At 41.2% G+C, this 20687-nt stretch overlaps 1 protein-coding gene across 1 annotated transcript in view; it reads right to left on the minus strand.

Moving 5' to 3' along the window:
• Positions 1–20687, minus strand: part of LOC127969286 (IgGFc-binding protein-like) — a 38189-nt gene that overhangs the window by 1474 nt on the left and 16028 nt on the right. The window contains exons 17-53 of the mRNA XM_052571137.1: positions 17922–18317; positions 17368–17769; positions 16682–16803; positions 16144–16422; positions 15857–15952; positions 15616–15769; positions 15174–15427; positions 14919–15065; positions 14259–14838; positions 13564–14147; positions 12882–13446; positions 12194–12792; positions 11505–12060; positions 11203–11399; positions 10905–11040; positions 10681–10728; positions 10416–10460; positions 10214–10335; positions 7799–8077; positions 7287–7620; positions 6940–7193; positions 6626–6772; positions 5966–6545; positions 5269–5852; positions 4585–5149; positions 3891–4495; positions 3208–3763; positions 2914–3110; positions 2627–2762; positions 2199–2246; positions 2032–2079; positions 1642–1755; positions 1363–1547; positions 1104–1258; positions 772–1017; positions 440–602; positions 53–152 (exon numbers count right to left, since the gene is read on the minus strand). Coding sequence (XP_052427097.1) covers positions 53–152; positions 440–602; positions 772–1017; positions 1104–1258; positions 1363–1547; positions 1642–1755; positions 2032–2079; positions 2199–2246; positions 2627–2762; positions 2914–3110; positions 3208–3763; positions 3891–4495; positions 4585–5149; positions 5269–5852; positions 5966–6545; positions 6626–6772; positions 6940–7193; positions 7287–7620; positions 7799–8077; positions 10214–10335; positions 10416–10460; positions 10681–10728; positions 10905–11040; positions 11203–11399; positions 11505–12060; positions 12194–12792; positions 12882–13446; positions 13564–14147; positions 14259–14838; positions 14919–15065; positions 15174–15427; positions 15616–15769; positions 15857–15952; positions 16144–16422; positions 16682–16803; positions 17368–17769; positions 17922–18317 — 10578 coding nt within the window. The remainder of the gene's footprint in view (positions 1–52; positions 153–439; positions 603–771; positions 1018–1103; positions 1259–1362; positions 1548–1641; positions 1756–2031; positions 2080–2198; positions 2247–2626; positions 2763–2913; positions 3111–3207; positions 3764–3890; positions 4496–4584; positions 5150–5268; positions 5853–5965; positions 6546–6625; positions 6773–6939; positions 7194–7286; positions 7621–7798; positions 8078–10213; positions 10336–10415; positions 10461–10680; positions 10729–10904; positions 11041–11202; positions 11400–11504; positions 12061–12193; positions 12793–12881; positions 13447–13563; positions 14148–14258; positions 14839–14918; positions 15066–15173; positions 15428–15615; positions 15770–15856; positions 15953–16143; positions 16423–16681; positions 16804–17367; positions 17770–17921; positions 18318–20687) is intronic.

Consider the following 20687-nt stretch of genomic DNA (forward strand, 5'->3'; position numbering starts at 1 on the left):
ATATTCATAAAGAGTATATCTCTTTTTGTTGTTGTTTTGTTTCATAAGTTACCTTTGTTACTGTCAGACCATATCAATGGACCAATAGATATGGAATTACTGTCATGAAAATCCACAGATCTGCCCACTCTATGGTGTTCAGAGTCACAGTGCTGAAAAACAGATGAAAAGACAACCAATTTGTATCATTTTAAGTTATCATCAGTTGGTTAAGCCAAAGGAGTTGAGGTTTTTCTAGTCAGCATGACCCCATCTGCTCCTACTTGTGGTTTATAGCAGTTAGAAACAAAATAGCATCTTTCTCCATTGACTGTCACTCATAAGTATCTTTTACTTAAAGAAAATTGACAACACTTACTAATAGTGACGATAATGTCCAAGTCCATAAGAAAAAAAAAACATCTGAAAGGTTTTATTACTTATTAATTTGTTCACTCACCACTGAGCAGTGATTGTCTGTCAGAAGGCAAAGGTGAATAGCGCAGTGCACGTAAACCTTGGTGGAGTCTGCAGTGAAGATAAACATCTCGAAGGAGAAACGGCTGGATGTAGAAACACCATTTTGCAGCAACTGCACTGTATCATCATTAGGATTGGGACACCTGAGCATTTTGGAAAAGGATAATAAATATATTATAAAGATATATTTATATTATAAAAAATGGTTGTACAATTAGAGTTTGAAAAGATATGAGGGCAAATAATGAACCAATTTCTTTATTTGGTTTGTGCTAAGTAAAGAGAAACAATCAAACAAAAACATGGACTTGCCTGTCAACTATTAGGTCCCAGCGGAGAGGGTAATGAGGATCGTTCACAGGTGTAGCCCAACATGTGTCAATCACTGAAGCAAACTGACGGCTGTCGACTCCATCAACACGAACTTCCACAAAAATCCGCTTGCTCAGCTCTGCGTTCACACTACCAGCGAAGGGGTTGGAGAATTCAGCATCCTGATATGGAATCATCCTGACCCGATATGTCCCTTGACCAGCAGGAAGGTTCACGTGCACAGAGCTGATGAAATTTAACATGATATGTATCAACTACAAATATCTATTAATAGTTAATTCCATGAGTTGGCTAAAGTCAGTGTGCCTCACCTCTCCAGAGGGTTGATGTCCATGGAAAGTGTTTGGGTTTGTGAGTAAACACAGCTGAAAGAAAGCTTCAGAATTTTCTTCCTGCTGATGAGATGCCCAACTAAGTTTGGCTCCCCCACAATAAAGTTCTCATAGATGAAGTGGGTGCCATTGGCCTGTATGGAAATATTTTTTGAATATATTTGTCGATTGAGGGATCTTTTGAAGAGAGCATTTGTAGTTCTTTTGACCATTCAAGGATGTACATAATGAATCCTACCACAAGATTTGTGCCACAGACGTGTTCATTGTTATCAAAATAGAACTCCACTCTGCCATTCTGGACTGTTCCTCTGCAGTTGGGGTCATTGAGGTGTAAGATGTCGGAAGGAAAACCAGCCTCAAAAAGCTGACAGCGAGACAGAGACATGGAGCCAGAGCTGCTTTCACAGGTTTCAGTGAAATCTGAAAGAGAAACATCCAAGAGAATGTTAAATACACAAAAATACTGTATAATCAATGAAACAACATTGACATGTAGTGGTAGAATGAGTCCAACCAAAGGAGTCATGCTGAGATCTGTGATGGTTTGCCATGCAGGAACAGCCGTAAACACCATGTTTCTCTTCACACCGTTCAATCTCAGTGCAGCTGAGCTCTTGACAGGGGTCTCCTTCACAGAAGAGAACAACAACAGAATCAATGACATAAATTGAGGCATTGATAAAACACATATTAATATTATTACATAACATTTTGTGAAGATAATATCATGGCTTCCTTTGAAATAAAACAATCTTTGCGATAACAGATTGAGCAATAGGACTTTTTGTTTTACTGAACTAACTCAAAAACACCATTAATGATATCAGTTCACTTTACAACTTTTCATTCAATGTGTAATTCAAATATGTGTTGTTGTTGTTTTCTAAATTGATTAAAAAAATACTTGAGGGAATAGTTGATCTGATGGTGGTCATGTAGGTGGTGCCCTCTTCTGTGGAGACAGAGAAACAAATGCAACAGTGAAAAGGGAGGCAACAGTTCTAGAGTTCTAAACCAAGTCAGTCACCTCTGAGACAAATCGTAAAATTACAAAACGTATATAGAAAATACCTGAGGGAAGGGTTGATGAGGTGGTGATAATGTGTGTAGTGCTCTCTTCTGTAAAGAGAAAAATACATTAAATTATTTTTTTACAATATACCAACTATCATCCACCTTTTCAGTGGCCTTGGCTCTGGAAGTAGCTTTTCTAATGATTGCCTCCATAAGGATTTGAAACATCTTGTCAACTGAGACAAATTACAAAAAAACATTACAAAATACCTGAGTGAATAACTGATTTTGTGGTGGTCATGTGTGAAGTGTTGTCTTCTAAGAAGGCTAAAATTAAATAGCTCGTTCTATCAACTTGTTCAGTGGTCTTGGTTCTGTTAGGGCTTTACCTATTCATTTTCCCCACAGGAACTCAACAATATTTTCTTGGTGGGTAAACACAAACATTTAGGTGATGCAAAGAGATATCAAAAAGGTTTACTGACCATAACAGCCACGAAGTCCATTTCTGACCGTACACTCCATTGTTGATGGGCATGATGAATAAGAGCAGCGCAAATCATTTGGCGCGAAACATTCACAGAGTTGGGAACATTCTTCATCTCGGAATTGCTCACCAACCTAAGAAATTATACCACAAAACAATCAACTTTAAACTTCCAAAACAGTGTATATATAAGTTGTTTTAGAATGGCTATACTACATACAATGCTCTGATATCTTATAGAAGAAATTGAATAAAGATTTGTCAAAAGAGAGCTTCAGTCTTTACATTAAAGTAGAATCCGTGATGCGAGCAGCCACATTGCTCCACTGATACACAGAGTCCTCCACTCCTCACCAACCCATCATCACAGAAGCATCCCTCTGAGCATGTGTGTTCACAACTAGCATCAATGTTGCTGGAGCAAGTATGACCACAGTCTGTGCCACACAACTCATAGTGGCTGTTCTCTGGGCAGGTTATGACTGGGAATACAGCATGTATTTATGTCAAGCATCTCTTAAAAAAGGTTTCCAAGTTAATTACACATTAACAGAAATAACAAAAAATGATCTCGCTTACCACATGATGCGATTTCTCTCCAGGGATATATAACGACATTGTTAGATTGACAGGCAATTGCATAGGTTTGGATCGAGCGACACAGGACATCATTACGGTTTCCAGAAAGGCACACATCGAACACACAGTCTTCAAAGTAGGCTTGAGGATCTACATAAACATGGCAGAAACTAAAGGGGCCTTGACTGGACCTGATGATGTCACACACAGAACGGGCAGTTGTCTGATCCTGGCACAAAGGACAATTGTTTCCACACCCATCATTGCATGGCAGCTCGTCCTCGACCTTCCAACTTGCTCCAAACTGGTCTGCTGAGCGCACCAGAGCACCTGAAGGAGTCATGAAGTCATCATTACTCTGGCCGTTGAAGTTGCCACAGATGCCACACGTAACCCCACTGTAGTTCGCTGGTATGATGATGTTCAATGTCCATGAACCACCATAACTCACGCTCAAACCAAAGTTAGTTGATACAAATATGTACTGTGCACTGGAGTACACAGACACCCGTCCAGAGTCAAGCAGGATTGGGAGGTTTCTGGTCTCTCCATCAACCTGATTGGAGAGTGGAACTGTTCTAAGAATGCATTTTCTGTATATCATGGCCTCATAACTACAAGAGTACATCATTAATCATTATATTATCTATGAAGTCAAATTACAGTGTGTGATGTGTGGTTACCTCAACAGTAGAATGACCATTCATGTCTTGTGACATGTGCACAAGATGCCCAGAGACATTGACAAAAACTTCTACAGTAATTGCTACTGAGAGTCCATGCCATGCCTCATTCCTTGCATCCACCTGGAAGTGCGGAAGGCCAGTAGTGTCATTACATACTGTGGCTAGCACATAGCGGCATGTGCCCTGGAAGTCAAAGTAGGTGCCATCAAAAGACATGTAGTGGGGGTCTCCTGAAGCAGAGCAACGAGCATGCGGTTGAGGATGGCAGCCGTACTCGCCATCCAACACATGGCAGACCTCCCCCTCACTGCAAGAAGATTGTGTGCAATGAACATTTCCAGTGATTCCATCACAAACACAGAAGTACTGGCACTCTTCACCATGCCAGAACGTCTCTCCAGCCTGCCGATAACGCCCAGAGTGGAGGCAACCACAACCCACGGGAGGCACACAACGATCTCCATTCAACACATTACCATCATTACACTGGCATCCCTCCTGGCACTGCAATGTGCACTGAAATGGGAAGGAGAGGCTGGGACAGGAAGCAGGACAGGATGTGCCACATACTTCATAATGAGTATCAGCTGGACAGCTGGGATCTGGAATAACAAAAGAGCATTGACAAAAGGAAAGCTTTAGCTTAATGAAATCAAAATTTAGGTCAGCAGGTATAAAACTAGATGCTTACCACAGTGGGTGGCACTCCTCCACTCTTCGACTGCAATGCCATTCTGCTGGCAAAGTAGCATGTAACCTCGCAGGGCCTCACATAGAGCCTCTCTGGCACCTTGTGTCTGCTCCAGCAGCTGGACACAGTCTGCAATGCGTTGCTGAGGATCTATTGCTCTGCTGCACTCAGCAAATGGTCCATCATACTTAGTCATGATACTACAATGTTCAATGAACTGACTGCTGTTCTGATAATGTCCTGGTTCCCAGCTGTCATTTGGGTCTTCGCAGTGGGCTGATAGGGAACCATCACGCCAGCTGTCCGCAAACAGCTGAGTGTCATTTAACAGGACGGCATCTGGAGTGTAAAACTCATCGGCAATGTCTCCATTGAAGTTCCCACACAGACCTCCAAGTGTGCCACTATATGTGCTTGGTGCTGTAATTCGGACAATGTGTGGCCAGTCGGCTCTGACAGTCACCCCAAAGTTTGTTTCCAAGACAAAACCCCTCACACTGCTGTGAAAAATGTGGATTCGACCAGAGCCGACACTGACAGGCAGACCAACCATCTGTCCATCCACCTGAAGAGAGTGATAAACAGTGTCAGAAGACTTTTCCAACTAGCATATGAATTAGAAAAATAAATGTAATTATGCTCTTGAATGGAGTAAAAGCTTAGTTATTTAATATTTTGTCTAACCTTTACATTGCTGCCCTCTCCCAATTTGATGGAGACCTGAATTCCTTCCGCCTCAAACTTCAGGAACCTGGAAAAGTCTTGAAGGCCTCTGGGTACTTTCTCCACCGTCAACGCAAAGTGTGGTAGCGGGGACAGTCCCATCACCCTAGCAAGGATCAGTCCGCAAGCTCCGGGGTATCTGAAACTTAGTCCATCGAAGGTGTGATATGACCCGAGGTCTTCAACTGAGCAGGTAGCATAGCCGGTGGGTCTGCAGCCTCTCACACCATCATGGACTCTACACACCTCTGCTGGACCACACTGGTGCTGATGGCAGGTCATCGACATGCTGCTGCACACACACTGTCTCCCACAGTCACCATCCAACACCACTGACTGTCCTTCTGTGTAATAGAAACCCTCAAAATTGCAGCCACAGTTTGCTTCAGGCACACACGCTCCAGCACTCAGGATGTACCCAGGATCACAGATACAGCTTTCCTGACTGGGCAAGGGACAATTCATTGGGGCAGATGGATAACTGCAAGTCGCAGGACAGCCTGTTCCTTGAGCCTCAAAATGACTGTGTTCAGGGCATTGAATTTCTGAAAATAGAGGAAGAAAATAAAGAATGTGCATAAATTATTGTCATTATTGTCAGTTTGGACTGAGATCTAATTTGCAATATTGAAATCATTCATTACAATACAATGCCTACCACAGAAGCCCTGCTGTCTCCATTGACCAAGTTGTACACCCTGCTGTTGGCATTGAGTAGCGTACACATTGAGAGCCTGGCACAGAATGGGCTGGTACCCTCCTCCCAAGCAAAGGTCATATACACAGTTCTCTTTGTAGGTCTGTGGCGCATGCACAGAGTGGCAATTGGCAAAAGGGCCAAAAACATCTTCCAGGATTCCACAGTGGTTGCTGTCACTGTATAAAGCCATTTCATCTGAGGTACAAACAGCACAAGCAAGACCTGTGCACCTGACATTATGACACTCAGGATCTGTGTCACTGTCTACTTTCCAACTATTGGCAAAGTCCACATCTGAGCTCAAGACTTCACCACTGGGTGAACGGAAATCATCTTCAGGATGCAGGTTAAAGTTTCCACACAGACCACATGTGGAATTAAAATAGTCATGTGGTACAGAGATGCTAACGTAGCTGTATGCATCATATGTAACAAGTAGACCAAAGTCTGTGCTGATGGCCACGGAAAAACCTGACTGATAAACCTGGATGGAGCCATTGTGAAGGGTGAATGGTGTTGCTGCAAAGCTTCCATTAACCTGTACAATGTTGGAAAAAGAGGAAATTAGGAAAATGAACAGCATTCAAGAGAGAATTAAAGAAGTATAGTCACACTGACCCTTGCTTCATAATTGTGATCCTTGACCAGTTCAATTACTTCATCGTAGACAAACACCCTGACCATTCGTGTCCATGACACATGCGTGCTGCCCCGATGCTCATTTTTGCCCTCAATGCGATAGTATGGCAAACTGTTGCCACAAGCCTAAAAGTTTTAATGATTAACAACTGATTCATTCTCATTATATAATAAACAGAAAGTCATAGAAACTATAAAGCATGGGTAGCCAACAATGCTAATGGAGAGCTGTCATGGAGAGTTAGCTCTCCAGCTCTCGCAGCTGGCTAACCCTGCATTGGAGAAAGACCTACCTCAGATAGAACATAAGTGCAGGTCCCTTGAAAGTGAAAAACCTGATAGTCAAAAGTGTAGTAGTGAGGATCACCAGAGATGGTACAGGTTTGCCGAGGAATGGTCTGGCAAGAGTATTGGAAGGCTGCTGGACGACAGGCTTGGGAGTAACTGCAGGGCTCATTGGTACACTGGAGGCCGCTTCTGGTGCAGGTGCATCTCTGCTGGCAGTTTGCATCGCTCCAGAAAGAGTCTCCGAGCTGCACTGGAGCACCTACAAAGCAGCAATTGCACATGGCTTTCAACTTGAAATTACTGAATGTTTAGGGAATAAAAAGTATAGACCAGGAGAACAGAAAAATGTTACCATTAAACTGACAACCCCGTGATCCATGATCTGTCCTGAAAGCCCATCTGCCTGGAACATTGACATTGCTGCTGTATGTCAAGTTTGTGATGTTATCCGAGAATGATCCAGGAATTGAGAAATGGTATCTGGAGTTGATGGTGTCATAACCAGCCTGTGATAAATTATGATAAAAAAAATTCAAAATCTTATTTAAATAGTCTTCTAAATCCCGAAATATTATTTGCCACGTTGTGCACACCTGTACATAACGTTTTGGAGCAATTGTTCCATAATTCATCAAAATAAATGTGTAATGGCCATCGGAAATCAAAACCACTTGGAAAGATGTTTCCTGAAAAAGACCATAACAAAAGTGCTAGTCAGTACAAGTTTTCAAGATGACACAAATCACAATAATCATAATGTACAGTATATCAACTCTTCTTTACGTAGTTCATACATTTTGTTTCCTCAAATTAGTTTTTGATCAAGGACAGGGATATTGCACAAAATCAAGTTAGGATTCTTACTGTTCCTGAATATGGATAATATGCAACTCTGTCCCATGTTGCTACAAAGACCCAAGTTGCAGAAAAGCTCAGGTCAGGGAAGTATTGGTTAATGTCTTGTGTGGCATCTGTAAGGACGCTGCCAGACGTGTACTGACGATATGAAATAACACCATTGCCCCGGTTATCAATATCTGTCCAGAATGGAGCGATGAGGTCAATTCCACCATAACCTGGGAACTGATATGGAGTGTAGCTGGAAAATGATCCATCAAAAGTCAAGTGTCCATTGTTGTTGACCTAAAATAGATAAATATGTTTTATCAAATACATTTTATTTTAAAATATGCAAGATTCAGTCATGTGGGAACAGGACCATCATTTATTATCAAATCGGCTAAAAGACTATTAATGAAACCATAACATTCTCATTCAATAAACATGTGCATGCCCAATTTTGTGCATGAAACCTTTTGTGTCACGAACATATCGTAATTCACTTACCCTGTGTTCCATTCAGAAAAAGATCATTCCTACGCCCTAATCCCTTCAAATGGTTTACTCTCTGGAGTGAGAGTTTAGGACATACGTTTGAGTCCTTCTGAATGGAATGAAGGGTGTGATGCCATACAACATCCCTGTGCAAAGGATCATGGGGGCCCAAAGTGCCCATCAGTTGTACCCTTTGAAATCCTTAATTCAGAAGGGACCTTTGTAGTAGCCAGTTTTGAGCACTTTGGTTTGGAATAACCCTTTAATGCAATGCCAATTTTTTGTACCAACATTTATTCTAAATTTAATAAAAAAAAATATAGGAACAACTGAAAGCACACAATATGCAAAAATCACACTCTGTCTGGTCTATATATTGGCTATATATTATGTGATTCATCTTAAGATAAAAATTAAATATTATATATAATTACATTATATATTGTTTACTATATAATGTATATTTCATCTTAAAATTGTTTCATCCATGACGAAAGGCTCTAAGGAAAGCATGTGTGGAAAGCCCTTAAATGGAGATGGGCTGGGCGTGTTTTATGCAGATGACCAACCTCATGCATGCAGCCCCTTATTTTGAATACTCCAAATTCACTAACATTAGGATAAGGTTAAGAACAAAGCACATGCTGTGAATTAGGCAGAAAGTTTTCATTAGAAGTTGAATTTGTACGAATATGTTACGCAATTATTAGTGAATGAGACCCATTGAGTTTTATATATTTTTTTAAATTTTTTATGTAAAAAACAAAACAAAACTATGTTAACGTTATACTAACTTTCATTATTGAACGTTAACAAACATATAATGTTTAACTTATTACTTAATATATATTCACATATCTAATGTTTATTAATGAACTTATTAAACGTTACCAAATGATTAATATATCTTATTCTATTTAATGTAAATCGAAATGCAATTTTGCAAAAATTTTGCATTACCCAATCTAAAGTGGAAACTATTTATTAATTGTAAATTATAATAAACCTTTACTAATCAATAGTAGTCAATGTCAACGAGTCAATGTTTCGCTCATTATCACAAACTGCCTTGTTTTGAACCCTCTAACAACAGACACGGAAGAGAAGACCATGCTGAATGAAGTCGTAGTTTTTGCTATTTTTGGACCAAAATGTATTTTTGATGCTTCAAAAAATTTTAACTGACCCTCTGATGTCACATGGACTACTTTGATGAAGTTTTTATTACCTGTCTGGACATGGACAGTAGACCGTAGACACAGTTTCAATGGAGGGACTGAGAGCTCTCGGACTAAATCTAAAATATCTTAAACTGTGTTCCGAAGATAAACAGAGGTCTCACTGGTTTGGAACGACATGAGGGTGAGTTATTAATTACATAATTTTTGTTAATTGGGTGAACTTACCCTTTAATTTATAATTTATCTAAACAATACAACATATTCCGATTGAATCGTGTTCCCTTATAGTAACCAAGTTCACCCCGAATCACTTACCCAACCTTAAACCTACCCATACACCAAGCCTGAGCCTAACCCTACTCGTATCACACCTCAATAACAGCAAATGTGTTGTGCATTGATAAAAAGCTTTTTGTAACATCTGTTAAAATCCTTTGAAGATTTTCAAGATGTGCTTGATCATATGAAATAGAAGTTTAAAGACATTTGTAGCCTTTTTAATGTACATAAAATGTAAATTATTAGGTAATGATTCATAAGTTTACTTGCAAATATTCACAAGCACATTTTTGTGAATATATATTAACTAATGATCCATTAAGCATTAAATAATGTTTTTTTAGCGATTTATTAAGTTAAGTCATTAATAAGTTATTGTAAAGATGTCACCAAAATGTTTTTTTTTTTTTGAGAATTCAAAACACAGCATAATTAATAAATACAAATAATAGTTATTTTCCATTCATCTCATTCACTGACTTACATATATTTGACTATATGTTTGTCCAAAAAATATGAATTGTTGCAGAATGTAGATCACAGATGAACTTCCATCATCAGAACGATAATTCTCTATGTCTCCAGCTCCAAATGGATAAAACACCGCTGTGGGAAATCATGTATTTACATGTAATGTTTATTGTTGTTATTCATTCATTTATTTTTCAAAACTGTTTAAAAAATACCTGGGGGGATTGGTCTGTTGGTGGTCAAGTTAACGGTACTCTGCTCTACAAGAGTGAAAAAAATACATACAGATTAAAAAGAGTTCTTCAAAATAAATAAATACAAATCTGAACCAAGCTAACCACCTTTGAGCCAATATTACAGATAAGAAAACTACATATCAATTAAATCACAGTGAAAAAAAATGAATACAAATATTTTTTTATTATTATTATTATTTTTTACTGATATCTCACAAAATCTGTTCACAATCTTTTTAAATACCTGAGGAACGGCTTAATATGGTGGTGGTCATGTATGTGGTACTCTCTTCTGTAAAGACAAAATGACATGAAAATATTTTACATGGTACATTCCAGATGTACATTTGATATGGTACATTCCAGATCTGATAGACACTACACAGTTGCAGAAAGATAATGCATAATACTATATATGTGTGTGTGTGTGTATAGTTAACATAAAAAACATTATATGCATATACTGACCGTAGCAGTCACGGTGTCCATTTCTGACCATACACAACATAGTAGGTTGGCAGTAGGAAGCAGAGCAGCGCAGATCATTTGGAGCAAAACACTCACAGTGTTGGGAACATTCTAGATTCCAGAATTGCTCACCAACCTAAGAAATCATACCGAAAGACAATGAACTTTATATTTCCAGAATCAAGGACAATACTATGCGTGAGTTGCTTTAGAAGTGAAATACTAAATACAAGGCTCTGTTTTTCAATATCTTGTGAAATCGAATAAAGCTTCATCAAAAGAGAGTTTCAATTCTTACATTAAAGTAAAATCCATCATACAAGCAGCCACATTGCTCCACTGATACACAGAGTCCTCCACTCCTCACCAACCCATCATCACAGAAGCATCCCTCTGAGCATGTGTGTTCACAACTAGCATCAATGTTGCTGGAGCAAGTATGACCACAGTCTGTGCCACACAACTCATAGTGGCTGTTCTCTGGGCAGGTTATGACTAGAAATGTAAGAATACAGCATGTATTTATGTCAAGCATCTCTTAAAAAACGTTTCCAAGTTAATTACACATTAACAGAAATAACAAAATATGATCTCACTTACCACATGATGCGATTTCTCTCCAGGGATATATAACGACATTGTTAGATTGACAGGCAATTGCATAGGTTTGGATCGAGCGACACAGGACATCATTACGGTTTCCAGAAAGGCACACATCGAACACACAGTCTTCAAAGTAGGCTTGGGGATCTACAGAAACATGGCAGAAACTAAAGGGGCCTTGACTGGACCTGATGATGTCACACACAGAACGGGCAGTTGTCTGATCCTGGCACAAAGGACAATTGTTTCCACACCCATTTTTGCATGGCAGCTCGTCCTCTACCTTCCAACTTGCTCCAAACTGGTCTGCTGAGCGCACCAGAGCACCTGAAGGAGTCATGAAGTCATCATTACTCTGGCCGTTGAAGTTGCCACAGATGCCACACGTAACCCCACTGTAGTTCGCTGGTATGATGATGTTCAATGTCCATGAACCACCATAACTCACACTCAAACCAAAGTCAGTTGATACAAATATGTACTGTGCACTGGAGTACACAGACACCCGTCCAGAGTCAAGCAGGATTGGGAGGTTTCTGGTCTCTCCATCAACCTGATTGGAGAGTGGAACTGTTCTAAGAATGCATTTTCTGTATATCATGGCCTCATAACTACAAGAGTACATCATTAATCATTATATTATCTATGAAGTCAAATTACAGTGTGTGATGTGTGGTTACCTGAACAGTAGAATGACCATTCATGTCTTGTGACATGTGCACAAGATGCCCAGAGACATTGACAAAAACTTCTACAGTAATTGCTACTGAGAGTCCATGCCATGCCTCATTCCTTGCATCCACCTGGAAGTGCGGAAGGCCAGTAGTGTCATTACATACTGTGGCTAGCACATAGCGGCATGTGCCCTGGAAGTCAAAGTAGGTGCCATCAAAAGACATGTAGTGGGGGTCTCCTGAAGCAGAGCAACGAGCATGCGGTTGAGGATGGCAGCCGTACTCGCCATCCAACACATGGCAGACCTCCCCCTCACTGCAAGAAGATTGTGTGCAATGAACATTTCCAGTGATTCCATCACAAACACAGAAGTACTGGCACTCTTCACCATGCCAGAACGTCTCTCCAGCCTGCCGATAACGCCCAGAGTGGAGGCAACCACAACCCACGGGAGGCACACAATGATCTCCATTCAACACATTACCATCATTACACTGGCATCCCTCCTGGCACTGCAATGTGCACTGAAATGGGAAGGAGAGGCTGGGACAGGAAGCAGGACAGGATGTGCCACATACTTCATAATGAGTATCAGCTGGACAGCTGGGATCTGGAATAACAAAAGAGCATTGACAAAAGGAAAGCTTTAGCTTAATGAAATCAAATTTTAGGTCAGCAGGCACAAAACTAGATGCTTACCACAGTGGGTGGCACTCCTCCACTCTTCCACTGCAATGCCATTCTGCTGGCAAAGTAGCATGTAACCTCGCAGGGCCTCACATAGAGCCTCTCTGGCACCTTGTGTCTGCTCCAGCAGCTGAACGCAATCTGCAATGCGTTGCTGAGGATCTATTGCTCTGCTGCACTCAGCAAATGGTCCATCATACTTAGTCATGATACTACAATGTTCAATGAACTGGCTGCTGTTCTGATAATGTCCTGGTTCCCAGCTGTCATTTGGGTCTTCGCAGTGGGCTGATAGGGAACCATCACGCCAGCTGTCCGCAAACAGCTGAGTGTCATTTAACAGGACTGCATCTGGAGTGTAAAACTCATCGGCAATGTCTCCATTAAAGTTTCCACACAGACCTCCAAGTGTGCCACTATATGTGCTTGGTGCCGTAATTCGGACAATGTGTGGCCAGTCGGCTCTTACACTCACCCCAAAGTTTGTTTCCAAGACAAAACCCCTCACACTGCTGTGATAAATGTGGATTCGACCAGAGCCTACATTGACAGGCAGACCAACCATCTGTCCATCCACCTGAAGAGAGTGATAAACAGTGTCAGAAGACTTTTCCATCTAGCATATGAATTACAAAAGTTATTCAATAATGCTCCTGTATTAAATACAAATTAGTGATTTAATATTTTGTCTAACCTTTACATTGCTGCCCTCTCCCATTTCGATGGAGACCTGAATTCCTTCCGCCTCAAACTTCAGGAACCTGGAAAAGTCTTGAAGGCCTCTGGGTACTTTTTCCACCGTCAACGCAAAGTGTGGTAGCGGGGACAGTCCCATAACCCTAGCAAGGGTCAATCCGCAAGCTCCCTGATATCTGAAACTTAATCCATCGAAGGTGTGATATGACCCGAGGTCTTCAACTGAGCAGGTAGCATAGCCGGTGGGTCTGCAGCCTCTCACACCATCATGGACTCTACACACCTCTGCTGGACCACACTGGTGCTGATGGCAGGTCATCGACATGCTGCTGCACACACACTGTCTCCCACAGTCACCATCCAACACCACTGACTGTCCTTCTGTGTAATAGAAACCCTCAAAATTGCAGCCACAGTTTGCTTCAGGCACACACGCTCCAGCACTCAGGATGTACCCAGGATCACAGATACAGCTTTCCTGACTGGGCAAGGGACAATTCATTGGGGCAGATGGATAACTGCAAGTTGCAGGACAGCCTGTTCCTTGAGGCTCAAAATGACTGTGTTCAGGGCATTGAATTTCTGAAAATAGAGGAACAAAATGAAGAATGTGGATAAATTATAGTCATCTTTCAATATGGATTGAGATCTAATTTGCTCTATTGAAATAATTCATTACAAAACAATGCCTACCACAGAAGCCCTGCTGTCTCCATTGACCAAGTTGTACACCCTGCTGTTGGCACTGAGTAGCGTACACATTGAGAGCCTGGCACAGAATGGGCTGGTACCCTCCTCCCAAGCAAAGGTCATATACACAGTTCTCTTTGTAGGTCTGTGGCGCATGCACAGAGTGGCAATTGGCAAAAGGGCCAGAAACATCTTCCAGGATTCCACAGTGGTTGCTGTCACTGTATAAAGCCATTTCATCTGAGGTACAAACAGCACAAGCAAGACCTGTGCACCTGACATTATGACACTCAGGATCTGTGTCACTGTCTACTTTCCAACTATTGGCAAAGTCCACATCTGAGCTCAAGACTTCACCACTGGGTGAACGGAAATCATCTTCAGGATGCAGGTTAAAGTTTCCACACAGACCACATGTGGAATTAAAATAGTCATGTGGTACAGAGATGCTAACGTAGCTGTATGCATCATATGTAACAAGTAGACCAAAGTCTGTGCTGATGGCCACGGAAAAACCTGACTGATAAACCTGGATGGAGCCATTGTGAAGGGTGAATGGTGTTGCTGCAAAGCTTCCATTAACCTGTACAATGTTGGAAAAAGAGGAAATTAGGAAAATGAACAGCATTCAAGAGAGAATTAAAGCAGTATAGTCACACTGACCCTTGCTTCATAATAGTGATCCTTGACCAGTTCAATTACTTCATCGTAGACAAACACCCTGACCATTCGTGTCCATGACACATGCGTGCTGCCCCGATGCTCATTTTTGCCCTCAATGCGATAGTACGGTAAACCGCTGCCACAAGACTGAAATAAAACTTCAAGGATTACCAGTTGATTCATACAAAATAATAATAATAATAATAATAATAATAATAATAATAATAATAATATAAATTATAGAGAAAGGCTAACCTCAGATAGAACATAAGTGCAGGTCCCTTGAAAGTGAAAAACCTGATAGTCAAAAGTGTAGTAGTGAGGATCACCAGAGATGGTACAGGTTTGCCGAGGAATGTTCTGGCATGAGTATTGGAAGGCTGCTGGACGACAGGCTTGGGAGTAACTGCAGGGCTCATTGGTACACTGGAGGCCGCTTCTGGTGCAGGTGCATCTCTGCTGGCAGGTGGCATCACTCCAGAAAGAGTCTCCGAGCTGCACTGGAAAACCTACAAAACAGCAGTTGCACATGGCTTAGAGCTCAAGATTGTTGTATGTTAGGAGATCAAACACCTAAAACTATTTTTAACAAGGATGTTTTTTTTATTTTTTTGTAAGGGTTTACCAATAAGCTAAAGTGACATTAAAAGTGGTTATCGAGGGTCACGGCAAAGAGCAAATAATTTAATAACCTTACCATTAAACTGACAACCTCGTGACCCTTGGTCTGTTCTGAAGACCCATCTGCCTGGCACATTGACATTGCTGCTGTATGTCAAGTTTGTGATGTTATACTGTAGTGATTCAGTAATTGAAAAGTGGTATGCAGAGCTGATGGTGTCATAACCAGCCTACAATAAGTGAACAAAAGTTAATGTTTTAGTTTCTATTTCAGTTAGTAAATTGGAATAGTTTCAACTAGTCATGTCGGTGCACACCTGTACATTTCTTTGAGTTAGAGTGATTGTTCCATAATTAAACAAAACAAAAGAGAAATGGCCATCTGAAATCAAAACCACCTGGAAAGATGTTTCCTGAAAAAAGACAAATTTAAAAATCATGTGCTGGCCAACAATTTGCTGAAAATCACAAAAACTGTAAACATACAGTGTGGATCATCTAAATCTATATGGTGGGTTACATTAATTTAGAATTATTTTGTTTATATATATACACTGTTAAAAAAGAACAAGAAGACTGTACATATCCAGACTGGATTTCTTACGGTTCGTGAATATGGATAATATGCAACTCTGTCCCAGGTTGCTATGAAAACCCAAGTTGCAGAAAAGCTCAGGTCAGGGAAGTATTGGTTAATGTCTTGTGTGGCATCTGTAAGGACGCTGCCAGACGTGTACTGACGATATGTAATCGCACCATTGCCCCGGTTATCAATATCTGTCCAGAATGGAGCGATGAGGTCTATTCCACCATAACCTGGGAACTGGAATGGATAGTAACTGAACCATGACCAATCAAATGTCAAGTATCCATTGTTGTTGACCTGAAAAAAAAGAAAAAAAAAGAATAATGTTAAAATTTGCCTAATATTTTAAGTAAAGTTTCAGTTTTAAAGATTAAGAAATAGACTAAATGTGAGCAATAAAGTTTGCCATGATAATGAGACAGCAAAACTATTTCAATAATTTAGAAGGTACAGTAAAAAAATAAATAAATAATAATAATAATAATAACAAAATGTGTAGCTCTGTGTGAATGCCCTTCTGATGTACTGTAAATAAAACTGTAGAAGATTCACTTACATATAGTTGGTTGTATATCTGTCCAAAAAATATAAATGGTTGCAAAAGGTAGATCACTGGTGAACTCCCATCATCAGAATGTTCATTCTCTGTATCTCCAGCTCCAAATTGATAAAATGGTCCTGCAACATATCAGACATGTTATGTACTGAATGGTACATTGTTTTATAATTATAAACCTCATGTAACACACACATCAAATCAGATTTATTGTACAGTGTAGTATACTAATTATCTCTTAATAGGTGATGTTACATTGTTATTGTTGTGTGTTAATTGTTTTAAAATACCTGAGGAGATATTTGAGCTTGTCGTGTTTGCAATGATAATCTCTGTAAAGAAAAAAAATAAATGCACATTGTAATATGTCTATTGGACCAAAGACAACCATTTTACACAACTCAGTTTAAAGCATACAATTACTGAGGATGTTAACTAATATTAACTTCTACTACTTCTCCTGCTCCTGCTACAACTACTAATAGATTTGCATGTTCTGACGGACATAACAGCATAATAGGATTCTGATAATGTGGCTAACCACTGATATTTTAGCACAGGAATAGCCAATAACTCTCATTACCCTCCAAATAAAGAATAATTGATAGTCAAGTATTAATTTACATTATATTTTACTACAAAAGTTAAATTTCAAAGGCAAAAATATGACTACAGTAATGTTTTACCTGCACAATAAGCTGAGCAGAATGTTGGCCTGACAAATTCATACACATAATAGTTTCCTGGACAAGCTTTGACTTGTATTGGATGAGATTTGTAACCACAGCATCCATTCCATGTTGAAGCACACACTTGCCGTGTGACCACTCCATCTTCCAGCTGTGGGTGAGGGCCATTGAGCCAAAGTGGTTTGTCTGTGCCACACATGCCAGAACCAACACATGAATCTGGCATCTGGACACTCTGACCATTGTAGAAGAGCCTGTACCAGCCGTTCCAGTTGACATAATTATCACATATTTGATTGTAATAATATTTATCATCAAATGAGCTGATGGTGGCTCTCAGGGGATCGTCTAGACTGTTGTAGTTGAAGCAAGGGTCAGCACTCGGAGTGGTGAAAGTAACTTTTTTGGGAACAGTAAAGAAATGCTAAGATTTCTTCAAAATCAAACATCATTTTCGTTGTAAATACATTATTCTTTGTATGCAGTCTTTATATCAAAGCTCAAAATTTAATTCATAATACGCATGTAACGATTTAGGAGAATTACTGTACCTGCACAATATGCAGGGGCTGGGATCAATACCTTTGGCCTTTTAATTTTGTAAACATAATAATTTCCAGGACAGGCTTTGACTTGGATTGGGTCAGATCTGTAGTAACTGCACTGGTCGTAATAAGAACCGTAGACTTCCCGAGTAACAACTCCATCTTCTGGCTGAGGATGAGGGCCATCAAGCCACAGAGAACTAAAACCTCCACATGATATATAGGTGAAACACCACTCAGGCATCTGAGCACTCAGTCCATTAATGAAGAGTCGATACCAGCCATTCCATTCAACTATAGTGTCATCATGTGCATATTGATACCAGAAATTGAGTGTGCTTCTCCATGAGTTGTCAATAATGTTGTAGTCATAGCATGGGTCAAAATCTGTGTTAATAGCAGCTGATGAGACAGATATTGAAAAATTAAGTGAATTATTAAGGCAATGTTCATGCCAACAGTCAAATGACTAATGCACTATTAAAATTTTAATAACTACTATTAACTAACAAGAAACTCTGATTAACGAATCAGTTATAAATAGCACTCAATTGAAAGAGGTAGTACCCAATTAGCTAATTGGTAGATACTGATTTATTTATTTTTTCCTCATATAGTGACTAGTGGGTAATGACTGGTGGGTTACCATGACTTTCAATTTAGAATGAATGGTAACACTTTATTTTGGTAGTCCACTTTAGACATTCTACTGACAGTAAGTAACTTTGCCACTATACATCAGCTAGCAGTTAGTAGAATATTAGAAGACTGTCTGCTTAATATCTTCTTACACTTTTTTTTGTCAACTTATTCAACTAATCTAAACTTTGCATCATTCATTTATTACGAAGCTGTATATAGTAGTTCTACTGGAACATACAGTATGAAAAAAGTGAACTGAGTGCTATTAATTACTGATTCGTTAATCAGAGTTCCCTGTCAAGGGAACTTCGAACTGCGTCCTCTGAAGGGACACTATGGGGAACACCTCGACGTGACCCGTGTCTGAAGCATACTTTGAAAAACGCCAACATGTTGGCCGGCGACAGCCTCTGACGTCGCTACCGGCGCGACTATAAATACGCGCCCGTAGGACCCGTCACTTATCTTCTTCGTCTTCATTGACTGTTTTGTTTGAAGCGTGCATCTGAGAAACGACCAAAACGGTAAGAGCGATCTATTATTGTTATACATGGCATCCACTAGCAAGGCGTTTAGACAGTGTGTGCATCCGTGTCAGCGTTATTTGACACCTGATGACACACACACTCTTTGCATCTCTTGTTTGGGCGAAGAGCACGCGCGCGATGTTCTTGAGGGGGCAATCTGCCCGCACTGCGAGCGTTTTTCTATGAAAAAGCTCCGTTCTCGTTTGTCTCTCTTTTCGAGGAAAGAGGGACAGCCATCTGGATCTCGCGGCTCAGGACCCGCCGTTGCCGAGGCACGGAGGAGAATGAGCTCGTGGGGATCACAGGTGGATCTCGCTGAGGAGTGTAGAGAGGGACTTTTCCTCTCACACTCTCCGGCACAAAACAAGAGCGAACTTCGGGAGGTAGATGCGTTGTCATTAACCCCTTCTGACACTGAAGTTAGTGCTCTGCTGGGTTCTACCTAGAAAAATTAGACTTGCCATGGAAGCGTGCCAGAAAGGTAACGTCACGAGGTCGCCTCGATGAGCGTTATTTGTCTGACCATAGCCCTCCAGCCCAGGTGAGCCTTCCATTCTTGCCTGACTTGCATGCAGAAGTCGAAAAGGAATGGAAGAGGCCGTTTTCCTCTCGCATCCATCGGTTTCAGCATACGAGTTATGCTAATATCGAGGGCATGCACGAAAACGGCTATGAGAGGATGCCCCCTGTAGAAGAGACGCTGGCTAACTATCTCTCTGTGGGTGAAACGTCTTCTCTTAAATCTCCCTCTTTGCCATCTAAGCCCCTCCAGGATACATCCTGCTTAAATGGCAAATCATACGCGGCACCAGGCCAGGCTGTGGCTTCGCTGCACACGATGGCAGTGCTTCAGGCTTACCAGGCTGACCTGCTGAAGGACCTGGATACAGGCGAGGGCCTTTCACCTGACCAAGTAGCCGAGCTGCGCCGCACCACAGACCTCTCTCTCCGGGCTACCAAGCAGGCCGCCTCTGCCATGGGCAAATCTATGGCGGCCATGGTGGTAACGGAGAGACATCTGTGAGTGAACCTGGCAGACATCGGGAGAGAAGAAAGAGGGTTTCTTCTCGATGCTCCGGTCTCGCCTTCTGAGCTTTCCGGTACCTCCGTCGAGACGGTGGACAAAAAGTTCAGGGAGGCAAGGGCGCGCTCCGCTGCCTTTAAATCCTTCATTCCACGAAGGTCCAGGTCCAGGTCCGAGCCCGAACAACAAAGGGTACCTGGCCCATCTCGATCTGAGGATCGTAGACGGGCGGAGAAGGCTAGTGTCGCGGCTCGCGCTCCTCCCCCGCCTAGGGGCAGGGGCAAGAGGAACCGCGGGTCACGGAGAGGTAAGCAGGGTCTGAGGGATGTGATTCAGATGAGGCAGCGTCCTCGCCCAGATCAGAGCGATACCTAGTAGCTCTGGATGTTTTTTACCTCTGTTTTAACTTCTGTTTTTATCCTCCCCTGCCTAATTCCCCTGTAGCCACCAGCTCTCCACCTGATCGAGGTTAGGTGGAAAGTTTCTCACATAACAGTCTCCTTTCCTGGACCTATGATGCTTTGGTTGGTTCTATGCTCATAGTATCCGCCTTACTGACGGTCCGGACCAGAAGGGGGC

This window comes from Carassius gibelio, chromosome B12 (assembly GCF_023724105.1).
Source record: "Carassius gibelio isolate Cgi1373 ecotype wild population from Czech Republic chromosome B12, carGib1.2-hapl.c, whole genome shotgun sequence".
Taxonomy (NCBI): Eukaryota; Metazoa; Chordata; class Actinopteri; order Cypriniformes; family Cyprinidae; genus Carassius; species Carassius gibelio.